A 20,851-nucleotide genomic window follows, 5' to 3' on the forward strand; every position below is an offset into this window, starting at 1 on the left:
CAGGTGCCACTTGAGAAATTAGTAGTTTAAAGGAAGCAAACAAATTTTCAAAAGTCAGTCAAGAAATTTCCAGTCTCTCCTCAAGGATTTTGTGTTTTTGCTTTTCTAGTTACTAAAAAAAGTGGTTGTTATTCATTAGCATTTCATATATCGTGCTTCTCTTTTCTAAATGACATTGATAGTCTTTATTCAGATGTTGGAGAATAAATACCATGCATCGCAACATTTGTGACTTTTCTTATAACCCAGTCAGTAGAGGAAATTGCCTCAAAAAATATCTTGGTCTTTTTGGTGAAGAAAATTGCTGCACCAACCTGTGCTTTGTCTCCTTGATAACCAACCATTGTACTGGTAAATGGCTGGTATCAAACATTTCAAACTATTTGAATATCTTGTTGCAGACTCTTCATTACAATGTCCAGTTGTGTGGTCGTACATACTGTGTGCACACTTTAAGCTATAAATAGTCTATCCCAATGGTTCTTCGTTGACACTTTCAAATATTAGCACAGCAGGGCTGGATATTTGGAATGTGATTTGATTCCTTCATGAAGACAAACTCCCTTCAGTCTCACCTAAAACAACAACAACAAAAAACAGCAACAATATTGGCCCTGTTTGATTTGAGCAAGGTTCAATTGTGACTTCCAGTCATTAGTGTCAGAAGTGCTACATAAACGTCAGTTAGCTTTTTATTAACATTGTAAATCTCTGATGCAGACATTTAATTAGATCACATTTAAAGGTAGTCAATTTATCACCAGTGGTACTTTAACTGCATTATGAAAACTTTAGATGTATTCTGTTATCTGTTGGATGACCAAAAACACATCAATAAGAGAAAGTGGTTATGTAATTGACTCCTAAAATCTTTTTTCCACTCACCTTGTTTTTCCTTCAGAGTGTTGTGAAGCTAAAAATAATTAGCACATTGGGACCCCCACATGCTATTAATGATTCAAGCACCTTGGAAACAAGGTCAACCTAAATATCAGGGTGATTGTATGGAGACGTTCTATCCAAAGACTTGGAGCTCATTACGAAAAATAAATTGTCAAAATATGAGTGGAAACTTGCAAAAAAAAAAAAAAGTAGGGTATATTATGGGATGGGATGTCCCATTAGCCCGTCAGTTCTCAAAACCACACACACCTCCAAATAATTTGTAGAATCACATGCAGAGTCAGTTTGATCCCACTGGGACCATGCAAAGGACAAAAAGCTTTAGTCAACCCGCTGTTTGCTTTAACAGTTTGTAAATGTTGCGATCCAAGGTGCTCTGACAGAGAGCAGTTCAGTTTTCTAATAGAGATGTGATAAAAGTGAATAGCTTCTTCCAGATCTTTGAGGTGTAAGGCTTCACCTTGGAAATGCGCTTGCAAAAGCTTTTCTTGACACCTGCTTATCTGACATAAAAGAGCTGCCAAAAATCAAACCCAAGGTTTTATTTTGATAGCAGAGCAGCTAAAAAGGGCTGAAGGGCCAAAAAGAAGTGATGCTTAACAATCCAGACCTTCCAACTTGAATTTTTCATGAGAAAAAAATGCAGGTATACTTTTGACACATGCTGCAAAGTGCAGCACATGTGACTGCAGAAACAGAGCAATTTTTTTGGAGCAGTTTGATTGGCTGTACAGGTTGCACCTCAAAGTAATGTAGGACTGTTACCCTGTTGCTTGATGAATTAATGTATAATTAAGTGATTTGGTATAAAAGAAAATAGAGCAAAATTGTAGAAGAAACTGGAAGTAGTAATTCAAAGCAAATAATGCCCTGATAAGTAACCTACAAGGATCCTTTGAATCTGCGATCCCCTGCTCGTAGATTTCCTCAAAAGTACAGAGGGAACCGGCAATCTGGATTGCCTTTGTGCTTCGGGGAAAGTGAAAGACGTGAAAATTATTTCAAAGAGTTGGGGATGAATCACTTTCCCACTGCAGCTGCCATTTATTTGCACATTTTCACCACTTTTTCTACACATTCTGGCTCATACAGCTTGTTTGAGGGTGGTATTGTGAGAGTTTTGCTGTGGAAATAACGGCTAGTAAAAGTGAGGTATAAATAATTTAAAAGCAAGGTACAAGTTTGTTGTAATAAGTCAGCTTGAAGACCCATCCTAACAGTACCAAAGACGATAAGACTGCTTTCAAGAGCTTGGTATCAGTACTGGTCTTCCATAGGAATTCAGATGGAGAAGGTTTCCTTTCTGGAATAATCAAGAAATTACAGCTCCAAACGGGTAAAATTAAAAAGTTTTTTTTTTTTTTTAAGAAAATTATGTAATTGCTGCACAATATGTACAGTAATTGCCCTTTTTCTAATGCTGGACGTTTAAAGAATCCTTCATTCTGACATTGCTCCTGTTTGACAGGTGCTCATTCAAATGTGCCGGAGCAGCACTTGTTATACAGCAGATTTTTTTTTCTTTTTTTGCATCATTTCTTTGCTGTCACAGTGATGAAATGGAAACCCATAATACATTGACAGCTGGTATAGCTCAAGGACAAACGTATCTAAAGATGACTGCAGTGGACGCAGCCAGCAGTGCTAAAAGAGGGGAGGTAATCCTTGAAGGTGTTGGCAGGTTTTCTGCAGATTTTTTAAAAGTTATTCAATCCCCGCTATCTGTTTGCAGACCTTGACAAGCAACAGCAGACTGTTTTTATTGGACAATTTCAGCTGGAAGAGTGTTCTTCTGTTTTGCAGGAATTAGCAGGTTGCATGTTAGGTGTTGATTCACTTTTACTGGATGGTGAAAGTGAATTAAAATTTTGCAGCAGTTTTTTAGACTCTATCAAAAAGAAAAGATGAAGTTTTGTAAGGTGTTACAGGAAGACACTGCAAGATGGCTGGAAGACAGTTTTTTTTTTTTCCCCAAGGTGGTTGAATCATTAACAGCATATATGGGGGTCCCAATGTGCAAATTATTTTTAGTTTCACAGCACACCGCAGGAAAACCAAGGAAAGTAGGAAGCACTTTGAAAAGTTAGAATTGTAATAATCCGGTAGAAACGCCACATAAAAGCTTATTGTCTGAAAGAACAGTATCTTGCAACTAACTAAATTGTAAAATCATATTTTCCATCCCTACAAGGTTTTATATCCAAAATATTCTATTCATATTTGCAAGATTTGGGGCGGTGGTAACTGTCTCCGGCAGCCTACAGACAGGCTACATTTAGACACACAAGACGGACACACATTCATACACACTCACAATTTAGAAGCTTCAATTAACCTAACATGAATGTTTTTGGGGACTGTGGGAGGAAACCGGAGTAACCACAGTATCCTGGGAAAACTCAAACACAAATGGGGAGTGCAAGCTAGCTTCACACATAAAAAAACCTAGCTGAAATTTGAAAGCATGAACCTCTTAGTTGGGAAGAAACAGTGCTAACCATTTACAGTAAAATTAAATCATATTGAACATCTTTTCACATTGAATTATTTTGGCAGTATAGAGGTAAAATCTAAGTTGATATGACTGATAAAATAATATTGAAGCACATAACTGTTTACCTTGAAGGTTCTTTTTATGTAACCCATTACTGTCTACAGGGCCACAGAAAAAGCTATTGTTGCCTGAATTTGCCCCACAGGTTTTGAGTCTCACACATGTATATTAGAGCAAGGTTCACAAACTTAAGAAATAAGCTTTTTTCATTCAAAAGAAAGTTAAAAAAGCGCATTAGATTTATCACACCTCTGCTTTACCAGGTTTTTACTTGTTATATTTCTTATAATGTGAGCATTGATGTGGCCTGTTGGTTCCTAGGAATGCATATAGTTGTATGAAGGGAGGATGTAAAAAACTGCTGCTGTGGTTGGGATTCCTTCACTTGCAGAAAAGAAGTAAGACAGACCTATCATATATCATCATGGATTCCTAGAGTATCGTGTTATCAGCGCCTCCATGACCTTGTTCTAAGCCTCCCCTTCCTGCTCTGCCAACAACATGCGACACATGAATGGCTGCTGCTCTTGTGGCACTTTCCATACAGACTGTGTTGCGTCATCAGAGATCAGTGATCAGGGTAGGCACTTTGGTACAGCTTTGCTGTTCAATTTGGAGAGGGTAGCATGTTTGTAACGTTTTCGAGCAGATTTAGACCAGATGATCCTCTTCATGACCTTGGCTACCCTGTCAGTAGACCAAAGGTCATCCATAAAGTGCAAATCCAGTTACGTCAGAAAACGTTAAGCTTTAAACTTTTAGCTCTGACTGAACATTTAGAGGGTTGTCTCTGAATATCTGTTGTGTTGTTTCCCTCATGCGCCACCAGTCACTGCTGCTTTTTAAATGATAGATACAAGAGAGTTTTGAAGGCCATGACAATTATTGCGAGGGACGTGCTCACCACTGGGACCATTGTGCTCTATTTTCTATTAATAAAGAAGCATCTTGGAATAGCTAACCTTTTGAACATCCCACTCTGGGAATATGTGGAATTAATATTACAGTGTACAATCTGGTGGGTGAAAGCAACGTTTTTTTGTTTTTTTTCTTATCCCCACACACTGAAGACCTCTAAATAAAAACACATGTGGCACATAAACATCATACCTTTCAGAGCTGCTTTTGAATGTATTTTTATGCAACTTCATTTGCCTTCTGTAAAGTTAACATTAATGTTCACTTCAGCTTTGTTGGACCTTGTCTCTCCTCCCCTTTGTTCTTAATTGCTCATATCATTTCCTCCTTGTTTTATAGAAACTCTAGAAATATTAGCCATAAATTAATGGTACCATGAGCTTTTTATGTCATATTTTAAATTGCTTGATTGGATCCAGAGATCTGATTTAAATATTAATTTATCCAAAACTGATCACTGAATCACTACAAACATTGGAAGTGATTCTGATTTGTTTTTTTAATCCAAGATAAAAAAAAAAAAAAAAAAAAAAAAAAAACTAGGAACACTTCAAAGATTTAGGAGTTTTCTTGGATTCGCAATTTTGAAAAGAAATAATTTAACTCTAGAAAGTGCCAAGTTATACTTTGATGCCACTCTTCATATTAGATACTGATGAGTTTTTCCATTGGCCAGCAAAACAGTTTTAAAACCACTTGAAATAGTTCATAAACACACCTTGAAGGTGTTGGATAAAAACCCCATATCATGTCATCGTTGCCTTATAGTCCAATAACAGGAACGTCTAAGTTGGAACAACATGGTAAAATATCAAGATGCTCCTACGTCTCTATGGTAATAAAAATACCAGTGAGTGAAAGATTACAGGTGTAGGGATGTCTGTTCAATTCCACATAGGAAAACTTCTTTGTGTCAAGTTGCTTTTTCCTATCATGCTTCTCACACTTGGAATGCAATTCTGAGTAACATAAGGGATCTTTTCATTTCTCATCTCATTTATAAAACATCTTAAGAACTGGCTCTTGGAAAGCCCAAAATATCAACATTGATTATATGCAAAGATGTATAAATTTTAAGGCTGTTTTATGTATTTCCTATTCTGTGGTATTATTACATCATTTTTGTTTCTGTATTTATTATGAGCTTTTGCTCCAACCTGGGATTGCAGACGGAAAGTAGCCATCTGGCTATAATCTCATGTATCTACATGTAGATATAATTCATTAATGCATTTTGTCCTATGAAAAAAAAACCCTGGAATTTTGTAAATAAAAAATGTTCAGGAAGCCTGATTTTATCCTTTAGAGTTTTAACTCTGTCACTGCGGTGTTTTCTGTTGGCCCCAAGAGCAGCATATATCTCTTTCTGTGTTCCCTCTGGTCTCTCATCATCTCTGAGGTCTTACATCAAGAAGCCCTGGATTTATAGATCAATAGCCATAAACAAAACATAGATTGAGCTGGACTCCAAGACAAAGCAAACAGATTTTACAGTTTTCCCTCCCTGTCTCCTCATACAGTTGGTCATGAAAGTCTCAGCTGAAATAAAAAAAGGGTCATTTTCCAGCGAGAGAGCAATACAAAGCTGATCAGGCATGAAATATGTGGCAGATTCAAACAAAATGAAAGACAATTACTGGAATATGACTTGTGAATAAAAGTGTGTTTAGAAAGGTGTGACTGGGTGCAAAAATAAATGGATGAACAGAGAATTTGTGTGTAATCCAATTGTAGTGACGTGACATTGGGCATAATACCAGTCAATCCCATTTTCAATGCTTGGTTACGTGGTGCAAAAAGTGTGTGAGACTGATCATTTCTGTGCATCTGCGTGTGTGTGCGTGTGTGTGGAGGGGTATGCATGGGTGTCCCTTTGTGTTTTTTTTTTTATTCACACTCATTAGTGTGCAGTCTCACACAGAATATTTATGTTGCTCTGATAACTTGGCTGACAGCTGTGCATATTTCACTGGGTGGAGAACCCTGCATTGCAGTGCTTGCTCATGGCAGCCATGCTCTTCGTGTGGGAGCAGTTTAGGGTCAGACTGGAATCAGAAAATTACCGACAAATCAGATAGACTATCCTTGGTCTGCCTCTTTGTTTGGTAGCATGCAGGTCAAAGCACTGACCGGACTTCATTTTGCATCATTTAAAAATGGAGCACACAAAGAGTAAAACATGGTTGTGCTGTTATTTGTGAAAAACTGTGGACACAACAGGAGAACATAAAAACAGTTTAGAGCATTTTAAAATGCCTCCATCTTCCTATCTGTCTAATCAAGCACACAGAAACAGTAAAGCTGAGAATACTCATATTAATCGTTTCCTACTAAATAAAAAGATTCCCAAGCTTTCTATGTTCAGCCCACACAGTTTCATAAATCAGAAACAAATAAATGCCTGCTCCAGTCTGAAGAGTGGCCATTTTAGTACACTAGAAGAAATGCTATAGAGTAATTTGTCAAATAAATGAAAAAAAAAATGAAAACATGCAGGATTTTAGAGGCACAATAAGGAAAAGAAAGTCGGGGAAGAAACATGGTTCCTTTCCAACTTTAATCCTTCTTCTCATTCTGTGTCTCTTCAGCTCTTGCCCCAACACCTCCAAATGTACGTTCAGAGGTCTTTAAGTCGTGTGTGGAGGATAAGGACCGCGCCTTCTGTCTGAATGATGGAGAATGCTCTATCATTGAAACTGTGGCTGGGGTTCACAGACACTGCAGGTAAGTGAGATTTGTGTTGATGTGTGAGGGTTAGGGACATTTTTCACTCTATCCTTCTTTTGCCCTCCATTTCATAACCCCGGTTACGATTAAAATTTTTTGCCGATTTAAAATGAGTTGGATTTCTGGGAAGAAAATATGGTAGGAGTAGGAATGGATAATTTTTGTAGTGCTTATCACTATCTCAGAGAAAAATAAATATTGCAATAAAAGCTATGACTCATTTTGTTGAAGATAAACTCTGATTGATAATGTTTAACCCCTGAAAGTGACAACATGGTTAGGACAGATATCAAACTAGCTGCTATTTGTTCAAAGAGCAAAATACTGTTTTTTTTATTAGTGTTATTTGTTACTAATATATTAGAAAATATAGTTGAATGCCTTTATTACGTACTGCTGTACAGCATCTTGAGTGCTGAAAAGAGTAATGTTTGATAATAGAGTATGGAAGTATATTAGAGTGGTTTCATAGCTGTATTCATGTTTGTTGCAGTGACAGTCTACTACATTTTAACTGTAGTTTTTTTCAGTATTATGAAAAATAATTTACTAGATATTACCCATTCCTAATCATAAAAATGTGCTACGTATAAATGTGTGTGACTAACTTCAATTATGCACAATTACTCCAGCTAGCATTACTTGGTGCTGTCTTTGTGGGTATTCTTCAAAGAATATAGATCCTGACCTTATTGTTACCTTTCCAAATCAAGCATTTTCCACAACAGACAGAGTGCGACAGTTCAAAAGGATGAAGAATAGTAGGGTATTTTTTGAGCCTTACTGTTATCTGCTTTAAGTTTTGCTCTCTCTCAGCACGAATAAACCACAAACATGTCTCAACATGTAAAAAAAAAAAGGATTTTCTTAGATGAAGATTTTGTTGTTCTTGTCAGCATGATCTGGTAGTAGTTCATACGGTGTGTTGACTGATTGGGAAAATGTCAGATTTTTGAGTTTTCAGTTACATCTAGTCACCAGTCTGTCTCAACGATGCGGAAAATTGACTGGGTCTGACCAGTGTGCAATTTCTTGGTACATTTCCACTTTGGACATTTCAATTAAGATTTGATTGTTTCCTTATGTAAACAAAACAAATTAAACTGGGGGAAAAGGATCTAAATTACTCATTTCTACAATCATCATGAGTCAAATTATTTGATTTGTACAACCCAAAGTATTAAAGGATTTCTATGCAAAAGGCACACTGGATCCAAATATGATTTACCCCGTGTTCCTGCTTTGATCTGACAAAAGCTTCAATAATGATAGCAATTTCATGAAATGTCTCTCTCCTCATATCTTACCCTTGGAATAAATGTTGTCGGATATGACCCCTTTAATCTGTGATGCATTTTAATGAAAGGTTTAAAAGAGGAGCTTCTGGAAGACCTTTCTTTGATCATACGTTGTATTCTTTCGTTCTTTTCTTTTGCCCATAGAGACATCATGTTTGAAATGACGAAGGAGAACAGATGACCCCGTTGTGGGGCTTATTTTCTTAAAATTATATGGATTAGCATTGCTAACATCCAACAATCTTATCAAATAAACAATTACATACCTATTAATATTCAAATTTCTGGATCCGCCTAGTGGCTTTGAATAGAAGATGAACTGGTCTTTACAGGAGAGAAGGTGAAATGAGTAGCTTTTAGATAAAATGATATAAGTTGGATAAAATCATTTTAATAAACGGTAGGCTGACATCCATATATTTGGCAACGCAAAAACAAAGTGGTCCCTTGATGTCGCAGATCTTAATTAACTTTCAGTACCTGTGGCACAAGGTTAGAGACGAGGTGATGCAAATTTCAGATTCTTCAAACACTCTCTTAGCAATCTCGGTCTTGTCAAAGCATCTTTGTAGCATTTTGAAAATGAAAACAATTGATGTCCACAAAGGAGGAGAAAGCTATAAGAAGATATAAAAGTGCTTTTAGACAGCTGATAAAGCGTTTTAACAGTGATGTTGGCTTTAAAATTGAGGTGAAGCAGATCAGAGTCTAGTAGTCAGGGTCACAAATGAAGGAAACCTTATAAGTGAGGACTGCGAATGAATTTGAAAATAATATTGAGTGCAACTCATTTTATTGTAATTTATTTCCCATGTATAAGTTGCTGATAGTCTCATTCCTCTAGCTGTTCACAGCCTATTAAGGCTAGCAAAATATGAATTCTTGGTAGTGAAATTTATTATGGGGGCTAATAATTGCAAATATTCAAGCAAGGCTCTTGACTACAGCTGTGTTGATAACTACCAGACACAGTACAATAATTACCGGCTAAAATTGTTCCCTGTTTCATAAATAGCACCATAAATCTAAAAAGAGGAAACCTTGGGACTGTTCAGAGTCTGCTGTGAAATTGTTCAAATTCACTGTACTAGATGGAGCATGAGTTGAACGCTGCAGTGTACAGCAGGCTGACGCTGTCCAAAACTATTTACTGCAGTTTCTCAACATGCTGAAAATTATGCAGCACAGCATAACAAAATGTTTGTTCATGCTTCTGCTTATTGAAATAATTTAAACTATTTTTGCTGTTGATTGTGTAAATAGATTATTTAAATTTTGAATTTACGACTGAGTCGACGAATAGAATCAGAGAGATACCAACATAAAACATTAAGATTCCATGGATAAGGGCAAGATTAAAGGTTTCTACAGCCCAGAGGGTCAAAGTTGCCAACCTTATTACAGTTGTCAATCTGATTAAATCACTTCAGGATATATTTGAGAAAAAAAAAACTGCATTTAAAGTATTTTTACTCTCTAAAGTTGGAGTTACTTACCATGCAGGAGTATATTGGCTGCAATATTAAAGAGGTGTGTCAGCTCTAATTTTATGCTTTTCAGAATTCAGATCATATTTTATTAACTTGGCTTTTCACAGTTTAAAAAATGTTGATCGCAGGTACCTAGAACATTGGACTAGCACTCAGTTAGTGTGCTACTTTTACACCTACTCTGGATAAATATAATTAAAAGAAAAAGATAGGAAAGAAGTGGTAAAATGATACATAAAAAACATATCTACAGACAGCAAATAATACTTTTAAGCAATGCAGATATGATTATATTACATTTTCTAAAAAATAAAGCAAGTACTTTCAATATTTTAACTTGTTTTTAGTTACCTGCTTGTTATTTCAGCAAAATGCACTGTGGAGATCAGCACTGAAATCTCTCTGATATCTCCAACAATACATCTCCTGAGAGAGAGGTTATGTGATTAGTAGTGAATGATAATAAAATACCTCATTAGTACCTATACTTGGATTAGCAAAGCTTACATCTCCATCTACTAAATAAGTGATAAAAGAAGAGAGAACAAACAGATATGTGTGATGTAGGTGATGAAACATAAGCATGAGACAATATTCTCAAAGAGAAGTAAATATGAAAAGAAAAAAAAAACATTTCAAACATACCAAGATTTGTGGTATTATTTAAAAACACAATTTATTATTTATCAAAACGTTTAAACAGATAATTTATTATTTAGTGTGCAAAAACATCACCATTAAGATTGTAGATAAAAAAACACTTTATTCTTTTCTCTGATGTTTTTAGATCCCATTACATCTCTGTAAACTTAAGCTGATCAGGTTTGGTATGACTGAAATGTATCACCTGTGCAAGAGCATCAGAAAACCCTGAAGACTTGGAACAATCATTACTCTGGGCTATAATTAGTGGGAGTTGAATGATTGAATATCGGGCTCAGGAGAGACTTGGAGACCTAACCTAGAGACACTGTCTGCCAGTTTTCCTGCAGTTGAGTGCCTGTTGTGTGAAAGAATGATTACAGGGTTGTAGGTACTTTTGCTGAAAGGTTGCTTCTTTTTCCTGACAGACGTTCACCCACTAAATCAGAGGAATATAATCATTTAACTCAAAAATCACTGCCGTGTGGATGTTGTTTAACAACATTGGTACAATGAGTAAAGTGTGAACACTGAGTTTACTTTGAGAAAACTTTTAATATCAAAAATTTTTACCACAAAAAGAAAACACTTAAACATCTTTAAACATTTTTGATGCTATGCAAAGTTCATGGGTTATCTTTCAAATCTTCTAGAGGCTTTAACAGGGAAGTTGGTTGACAGAATCATACCTAGCAACAGGGTCAACCACACCTCACTAAGATAAAAATTTTAAATCTAATTCTTAAGCTAGGACTCTTTGGCAGGAATTTTTAGGCTAAAGTAAGTCCTCTCTGAGTTTATTCAGAGAACCTTTGAGAATGTGGACGCTGAGCCCTGTGGATTAAAAAAAAGCTTTTGTCAAAAGAGAACCACAAGACGTTCCACTCGCAGTGGTGATGGTCCCATCATACTGGAGGGAAGACGGAGGGAGCTAAATATCAGGTAATACAGGAAGACGATGTGCACACCTAAGTTCAATAGAGAATCTCTCCAGCAGGACTTAGTATTTGCTCTTCATAGACACTCTCCATCCAAACTGACTGCGTTTGAGCTAATTTGCAAAGAATTGGCAAACATTCCAATTTCTATAGATGTTCAAAGCGATGGACTCAAGGGGCTGTCAAGTCAAACCATTCAGATTTGTGTTTGTAAAAAGAGACGCTAACCATCACTTATTTTCATTTCACCATGCAATTACTTGCTTTGTTTTCTTGGTCTTTCACACAAAATATTACAAAATGAAATTATAGTGTGGGGGTGTAATCTGAAAAGGTTGAACTTTAGCAAAACACTGTACATTAAACACTTTCCTCCTTTTTTCAGATTATAAGATGTCAGCATAAGATGACATCTGCAAGCTATTTTGATTTTGCGAACAGATTGGAAATCATAATTGTTATGAAGCTTTTTGTTCCCCTCTCCTTCAGTATCTTTTCCAATCTTCTCCTGTCCAACCGTTTTTCATTTGCCAAAGCTATTAAGGCTTTCCAAAAATAATAATAAAAAAACAAAACTTTAATACCATTTTGGGGCGTAGTTTTGTATCTGGGCTTTTTGTAAATTCAACACAGAAGAAGTAAAATAACTTATAGAATTTTGACCTCTGAAAATTACAACATAGCCACATACAGAATAGAAGTACAGCATAAATGCTAATGATATTTTCAGCCCACTAGTAATTTGGGGTAAATCAAGCCTTAAATTCAATTTGCTTGATGTTTACTCTTCTTGATTAGCAACAAGAAAAACTGCTAGCACTCCAAAGCATGTGAGCTGTTAAAGCTAGAGGAAAATAAATTTGTGCAAAACAGGAGAATAAAAGGCTGTGTAAAACTTTTGTTAAAATCCTTCTAAAATTAAGGTTTTAACAAAAACTAAATAAATAACAAACATTCCACGTTGCCAGTCAGTTTAAATGTACCTATTAAAATCTATTTCACACCCGTGCTGGAAATGCTTGCTTTGTTGCTGTCTAAAAATAAAGAACATGCATCATCTGAATTACTAAGCATATTTTATGCATGAGTCACCACATACTGTTATGAAACAAAAAATGCTCATTTACATTGTAGATGTAGAGTTGTAAGAGCTGATCAGTGTAAAGTATGCAAATCTACACATTTTTCATAACTATTCTGGTAAAATTACTTTGTTCCACCTTAGGATTGTGTAATGATGTTTGTTATCCAGGTAAAGAGAAAACAGAAGACAGTGTCAGAGTTCGTCTCTCTTATGGAACCACAGTGGAGATCTGGTGATTAAACTAACCACTATTCCTCTTAGTGAAATGTTTTTCATTTATTGATATGCTCTACACAATGTCCCAAACCTAAGTACTGCAGTTAACAGCTGTGTTTTAGGTGAAGCTGTCCTATGATGTTCTAAATTGAAAGAGAAGATGTTCTTTGTCATAATTCCCATGTGTTTCCTGCGTTGTAGCAGCTGGTCCGCTGACCCAGATACGGGGCTTTGAAAATATTTTTACCCCATACAGATTTCTTCCATTTTTGTTGCACTTTAATGTTTCATATCATCAAACGTCTTTTACCATATGGCAAAGATAACCTAAGTAACTACAAAAGTCAAGGGGAAGCATCTGTTTCAACTAGCTTGATCCAAAAATTACTCCCCAGTTGAATTGGGAATTTATGGTGATTTACCATATTTTTCTGGAAACCTGGGATAAGTTTTATTTACTAGAAAGCCATGACTTTTATTGGTTCTATGGTTCTCAGTGTGGTTCAGAGAATATGGAACAGTTGTGAAACTTCCCAACCTATCAAAATGATTCAAAGAGTCCATGAACAGCAGATCTAGGAAGCCACAAAAGAAACCAGAAGAACATATAAAACATCGGAGGCCTCAATTCCCTCAGTTTATTGATACAAAGACATTATTGCTGCATTTATTTATGCAGTGCCTTTCAACAGTTTTCTAACCTTTCAGTATTAAAATCACAAATTTAACATGGACAACCAACAAAGTAGTTGTGTACATTTGTAGGACAGTTAAGAGTTACTAATTGGTTCAGCTTTGTGTAGTCTTGTATTTGGACCTAAATCAAATTGAAAATCTGTCGTAAGAATTTAAAACTGATCGCAGTTGCTTTGCATCCATTCTCATACTGAGTTATTTAGCAAATAATTGGATGCATCTTTTGTTTCTAGCTATAAAAAGCATTCAGAGACTTGCAGCTGTAACTACAGCGAAGAGTGACTCTAACGTTTTGACTCAGGGGGCCATGAATACAAATGCAAGCCACATTTTTCAGATTGTATCACAGTTAAATATACTGAAATTAGCAGGTGTTAAAGGACAGATTGTGAAGTTTGGGGTAATTTTTTTCAAGGCACTGCTTATGTAAATACAACACAAATACCTTTGGATGTTGCCTTCTAATTTCAATTTCAGTCAGATTCTTCATCAGACTTATTGCCAGGCTGGCTACTTAAAATTCAAAACTTCAATGAAATGATTGTATTGCATAATAAAACTATGATATATATTCTACGTAAATAAAAAAGTTTTTCCTTTTCTGAAAATCCCTACTGCATTATTTGTTGTTACAGATTCAGCCACTTTTCACACATCCTCATGACTGACATTAAAAGGAATGTATCTTGCACATATCGCATGGTGAAATTCTTTAAGGAAAATGCTTCCTGACTTGCGTGAGTATTGTATCAACAATAGTAAACAGCACCTGCCTTGTGTTGCCAGATGACGCAAGCTGCTGCAAGTTTGCTTTTATCCTGAAACGACGTGATCCTGCCATCACCTCTTAAGAACATGACGACAATATGCATTAATAGGTCTTTGCATTTATATCCAATAATTTCAATATAATGACTTTAGAATAATGTTCATTATTATTGATATGCAAACTCATAATGATAATCGAGACAATAGGAACATTGTAATGCCAGACGCAGCAGAGCAGAGGGAATTAAACAGGCGTTTTGCATTTTAATGGGTGATTTCAACAGTGAAGATTTACCATCTTAATTTCCAAGGATATTTGAACACTTTTTGTTCTAATTTGTGGGAATTATAGATGTAAAAGATTAGATGGCCTGAATTGAGAAATAGCTTGAAAAAAAAAAGATCTAAAATGTTTCGGCTTCAAAATGTTAAAATGCATAATTGGTAATCCTGCTGTAATGAGTGTTGACTTTTGATCAAATGGAAAAAAATTTTGAATAATTATAGGTTCAGTTGGTGTCAAATAAAAGTGGAATTAAGCTGACAAGCAGGGAAGACGTATAAAAAGGTTGATGCTATTTATAAAGATAATTACAGAGGAACAGGTCAGATTTGTCCATGTCTTTATGTATTAGCTCTCCTTTGGAAATCAGAACCAATTTAATGGCTTCACTTTTATTCTTCACAGCTTAGATGAAATCACAACCCCTGTGTGTCTTTGTGCTTGCATTAAAAGCATGGCAAGGAACGACAGCTCATGTCTACCATCACCATGGTAACTTCTTTCCTCATTAGTTTGGCTCCAGAAGGTGAAAAAATAGTTGTTGACTCACTTATCATGAGCCTGCTCTGCTGGTATACATCAAATGCTCTGTCTTTTGCATCATATTTTACCCATCAACTCCCATTGATCAAACATCAAAATAACTGCTACCTAATGGTATCCATAACAGCTGTTGTGAATAATTCATAATGGGATTTGCACATTTGATTGCTTCATCCAGTGCTATGCTAGCGTACAGTACAGAAAGATACTGGATGATTGATTTTTCTTTGTGCTTTCTTCCCTCAGACTTCATCTGTAAGAATCAATAACTTTTAGGAACATCTTTTACCAAATAAAAAAAGAAGTGGTATTTATTATGCTGTTAAAATGCATTCGCCACCTTGCAGAATTGTTGAGTTCTCTCTTCAAGTCCTTTACTTTGTTATCATTTCACAGATTAATTTGGGAAGTCACACCAAGATAATGTTTTGCATATTATCATATTGTCCTTTCAGTTGAGCAGTGCTGGAAAACACATTTTGTGTCCAGTATCATTCTTGTCGTTGAATCATAAGCATTAGAAACTAACCCTAACCGAGCTTTTGCAGTTTTGTAGATTTTTCTCTGGTATCATTTGTGACCTTCTGGATGACTCATTAATGCATTCTTGAAAAATCTTGATAGGCCAACTACTCCTAAGAAGATTAGTTGTTTTATGTTTTTGACATTTGTGACTGATAGCTTAGACTATGATTCACTACTTTAGATAAGGTTGCAATGTGTTGTTTGAGATCTTTTAGCCTAGTTCATGTCAGCAGATTGACTCTGAGTTATTTCTTGATTGGACGGGTGAGGTAGCAATCACGTGTGGGTGCTTCTGGTGATAGTGAGCTGAATAAACCTGTAAAGTGGTTAATACATTGCCAAAGAACTGTGCATGCTAGAGAAAAATCTATGCACATTTCTTCAAGAATTCAAGGAAAATGTTAGAATGTTTCTGTTAAGGGAAATGAGTGATTTTCATTGATAGCTTGCTACTGGGCTTTAGCCTCGGGATAAGCTGAATCTGCTCACGTCTGTATGTTTTATCTCCATGAGCCTGTTTATGTTTTTTTTTAACCCAGGAGACATTGACAGCAGTATTAGGAGATTCTGATGTGACAAATTATGTCACATAAATGAAGAGCTCAACCTCTTAACTTTGCTCTCTTGCTTTTCTTCCTCTCATCTTGATTTTGTTATTTATTTCTTTATTTTTTTGAAAGAGAGCCAGTTCAGCGATTAAATTGTCACTGCAGGGTCAGACCTTGACAGGCTGCACTAATCCACGGTGCTGTTGCTCCTCTGCTGATCCATCCTGCTGGGGAGGACGTTCTCCAGGCTTAAAGCCAATGGTCCATGTCCACCCTCTTTTCCCACCTAGCAGCTGCATGAAAAGCACATGGCTGTAAATGTGAGAGCAGAATTACCTTTAGGCAACAGCCTTTGACAAACTAACACCTGGTCTTAGATCTCGGCTGAACTTGCACATCCTGTTTGTAATTCAAAGAAGAGAAGCAGCCCAAAGGTTGCTGACTTGAAGCTTCAGTCAGGAGAAACTTGAAAATTTTTTACTTCTGTTTAAAATCCCCTCCAGAAATGCAAAAAAAGCAGCACATAATTATAAATGGAATGATTTTGATGCAGGGCTGCACAGTGGCGCAGTTGGTAGCACTGTTGTTCCTGGGTTCGATTCCCGGTCCAGGGTCTTTCTGCACGGAGTTTGCATGTTCTCCCTGTGCATGCGTGGGTTCTCTCCAGGTACTCTGGCTTCCTCCCACTGTCAGGTTAATTGGTCTCTAAATTTTCCCTAGAGTGTGTGTGTGTGTGCATGGTTGTTTATCATGTCTGTCTCTGTGTTGCTCTGCGACAGACTGGCGACCTGTCCAGGGTGACCCTGCCTCTCGCCTGGAACGTTAGCTGGAGAGGAACCAGCAACCCTCCTGACCCCACTAAGTGTGTTAGAAAATGGATGGATGGATGATTTTGATGCAGTTTATTTACTTATTTATCACAGATTAAAATTTGAATATTGTAGCGTTTGCATTCAACTAGTATCATTTGTTTATTCACCCTTTAGCAGTTAGCCTTGCAACAAATCTGAAGAAGCTTTTGAATGAAACTTTGTCAGTCTCATAACTGTTGCGACATGCTGGAAGCTCAATATCAGGGAAGCAAAGATAACATGTCCTAGTTGACGCCATCAATTGTTGGCAAGTACAGAAGTACAGACAATCCACCTAAAATGCTAATCAGCAACTTTTTATTTTTTTTATTTTATTTAAAAAAATAAATACCGGTAAGTAAAAATAAAAACATTCTCATTACAACTTCAGTTGTAATAAAGTTGTACTTCCATTACAACTGTCTGAAAGCACAGAAGTAAGACCAAAAATTCTTCCAGCTGAACAACACCCAAAATTGGAGGAGGCATTTGTCCAAAACAGCCATGCTTCCTCCAAAATATCTAAATCTAAAAAGTTTATAAAAAGATCAAATCAGCAGATAAGGTAACAGAGTGTCTCTTGATACTGATTTGTCTGCTGAAGGTGCCAATGAAACCGGACATGTCATGAAGTAATTGGAAGAGAAGCTTTTGGGAGAGGGTCAAAGTGTGCCTTTTACCTCTAAGTTAGCAAAGTTTCAAAGGAGCATATTTTGACATGTGATTTCAACAAACCTAAAAGGAAATGCTTTTTTTTTTTTTTTTTTACTTGAAACAGCCAAACTGCAGCAGCAACTGGAAAAATGCTGCCATATGTGACATTACCTCTCCCACAGGGGAGGAAAATCCAGTCTCCTGGGTGATAGTTCTAATTTTAAATCCGGTGTCATCACTTTATAAAGATTTTAGCATTTATCTCTTTTTCCCTCACCAAGCAAGAAGCAGATATAGATCAGCACCAAAATGAATGAAAAATTATTTCCAAGGATTTCCCTGAGGATTAATGCAGCACCAGAAGTTCCCTACTCCGATGTTGCATTTTATATATATAGTTTTTACATATTGGCAAAGTGTAAAAACTGTCAATATGTGATGAATTGCTCTGTATAATTTGTCAAACAAATATGGCCAAAAGAAACTGCAATTCATGGTTTTATATCTTGTGAAACTTTTTTCAACAATGTTAAATTAAAGGAGTTATTTTCTGTATGAATGTATTAGTCTCTTAGGTTTTAAGTAATTTCAACTTACCGTTTTTTGTATTATTGCTCCAATTTACTGATATTTGCAAATATCTGACTATGCACAACCTTCTGAAGATCCAATCACAGTGTTTCAGACAAGTTGAGGTCCTAATCATTGCAATATGTACATTTTTCTTTTTGTGTAGATTGCTGTTATGTTTGGAATCATTGTCTGGTTAATGATCCCATATCCAGCCAACCTTTAGTTGCTGTGTTGCATGAAACTCCATTTCTAAGCTGCCTGATTGGTTATGGTTGACTCACTTTTTGCACATTGTCACATGGCTGCACAACAAGCTCAAATCGTGACCCCTTCACTGCCTTTCTTGAAAATTAACATGTTTGTGCGGATATGCTTTGCGTGATGCTGATGTGCAATATGGACGGACTTCATTGTTATCTGTCTAGAGAGAATGTCATGAACCCAGTCAACATGCCAACTGTCATAAATGCTTTTCAGTTGGGAATAACCTTTCTCACTGCTGAATAATGGACTTAATATTATGTAGAAATTACCTTAGAATGCTCTTCAGAGTGGTGAGCATCAACAGCTACATCTGTCAGATCATTGTTGATGTCTTGGCATCATGTTATCACAAACCTGTATGGTCCATATCGATAGACTGCCAGAACCCCTGTTGGTCACGCTGATGATCAGTGCTCAATCAAATGCATTAGATTAGTACCTCATGGTAGAGTTGCCTCTTTCATTCATTCAAGTTAATTTGGACAGGGACACCACAGGCAGTTTTACAAAGTGGACAATTCCCTGTACATAGTTAGTCAAGCCCCTGTTTAATACAGAGAACCAGAACCCTATCTGGACTTTTCCAATAAAAACTACTCTGAACAGCACACACCTTGTACTTGAAAAGTTACATTTGTCTGGATTTAAATTAATTAAGTTTTTTATTAAGAGCCTAGATACAACTTTGTTCTGTCGAGAAAAAAATAATCCATCTTTCACTGACACTTTAAACGTTTTTATAAATTAACATTCACCTTTCTGTGTCTATCTACCCATTCATGTATACTAATCCATATAAATGACACATTTTTCCACCAATTTCTCATTTTTATTATTATATTTTGCATAAAGCACCACAAGCACCAACTACACAAGGCAGATGTTAAAAAGGAATTCAAAGACTCATTTTGCTACAAGACCTAAAGAGCATGGGATGGACATGTCAGGAAAATGTACCGTCCCTTTAAATGATCTTATTTCAGCTTTAAATGTAAAACTGTTGACTTATGCCAAAACAAAAATATTAATATAAAGCTTTCAGTTCACATAACGGGAAATTAAAAAGAGCAATATTCTTTTTTTTAGCATACATTTAATTTGTAAAATCAGACATCTAGAGGGAAATCTGCATTTTCAAAACTTAAGTGACTCACAGATGAGATGACAACAAAGACATCAATGCAATACCTCCCTCCACTTTCTCTTTGCCACATTAAACCAACACAAGTAAATAGAGAGCATTTGATTGTAACCACCATGAACAGACTGGATTGGATTTGGAGGCAGCAACAGTCTCACTTACTTGCCTGCAGTACTTTACTTGTTATATCATTGGGAGCTCAGCTGGTGAAGTATAACAGATGCTTCTCATTACTGATGTGGAAACAATTTTTTTATTTTTTTTTTATTTTGGCAGTGGACACAGCAGCACACATATGAATTATGTTTAAGCACAAAATATTATTTTATTTTATCTGTCACTGAACACATGACGTTTCTGAAGATTTCTGCTCTGTTATCAGGCTTTTCATCATTCTGAGGACAGACATTTGGTCATTCCACATAGCACATCTTACCTATTGGATTATTTAAGTGTTCATATTGAAATAAAGCACAGTAACTGTGGGGATTTATTCTGTATTACAGAATAAGTATTACGTAGGTCAAAAAATATAGTTTTCAGCTGAGGAAAGAGTTATCACCTGCAATCCACCAGGGGGAGCTCTGCTAATTTTATTATCAAAGGTAGGAATGTCATCAGAGAAAATACATTTGTATATTAATCCCACTGTGCTCTGCCTCTAGGGATATTATTATGGATTTCATAATATCAAAATGTCAATGTCTTTGTTCCCATTTTTTCAAATGAAGCAATTTTTTTCTTGTATTAGGAGGTCTTGATTCAGCTGAGAATGATCCGTGGAATCAATGTCACTTTTTTTCCCCAATTGCAAGCTCTGTTTTTACACATTTTCATCAATGTTTTTCATTTATTTCTGTTTTTCAAAACTGTCTGCAATATACTGTCCTTTTGTGAATACAAACAGGTTTCTTAAATCTAGTTAGATTAACTGATCTTGTGCTACACAAGCATGAAAACAGGGGAGAGTAAAAATAAAAACACAACGGCAGACTGATCGAAAATGCAAAACTGAACAGGGAATCTGTGATACATCATTATCTGATGATGTGGTCTAATTCTCAAGTTTTCTGATGTGTTCATTCAATGTTTCCACCACAGGGGTTCCTTTGATTTGGCAGCGGGAAGGAATATAAATTTTTAATAATGGATCAACCATAAACTCAATTTAAAAACTGTTTGATAACGTTTCAAATCAAGGAGCTTAGCAGTGGATGACAATTCTATTTCAAATA

General features: G+C 36.1%; 1 protein-coding gene across 1 annotated transcript in view; it reads left to right on the forward strand.

Moving 5' to 3' along the window:
- The window catches only part of nrg3b (neuregulin 3b), a 236,102-nt gene that overhangs the window by 105,802 nt on the left and 109,449 nt on the right, over window positions 1-20,851 (forward strand). The window contains exon 2 of the mRNA XM_044102288.1: window positions 6,964-7,099. Coding sequence (XP_043958223.1) covers window positions 6,964-7,099 — 136 coding nt within the window. The remainder of the gene's footprint in view (window positions 1-6,963; window positions 7,100-20,851) is intronic.

Source organism: Gambusia affinis, linkage group LG20 (assembly GCF_019740435.1).
Source record: "Gambusia affinis linkage group LG20, SWU_Gaff_1.0, whole genome shotgun sequence".
In the NCBI taxonomy this organism is placed as follows: Eukaryota; Metazoa; Chordata; class Actinopteri; order Cyprinodontiformes; family Poeciliidae; genus Gambusia; species Gambusia affinis.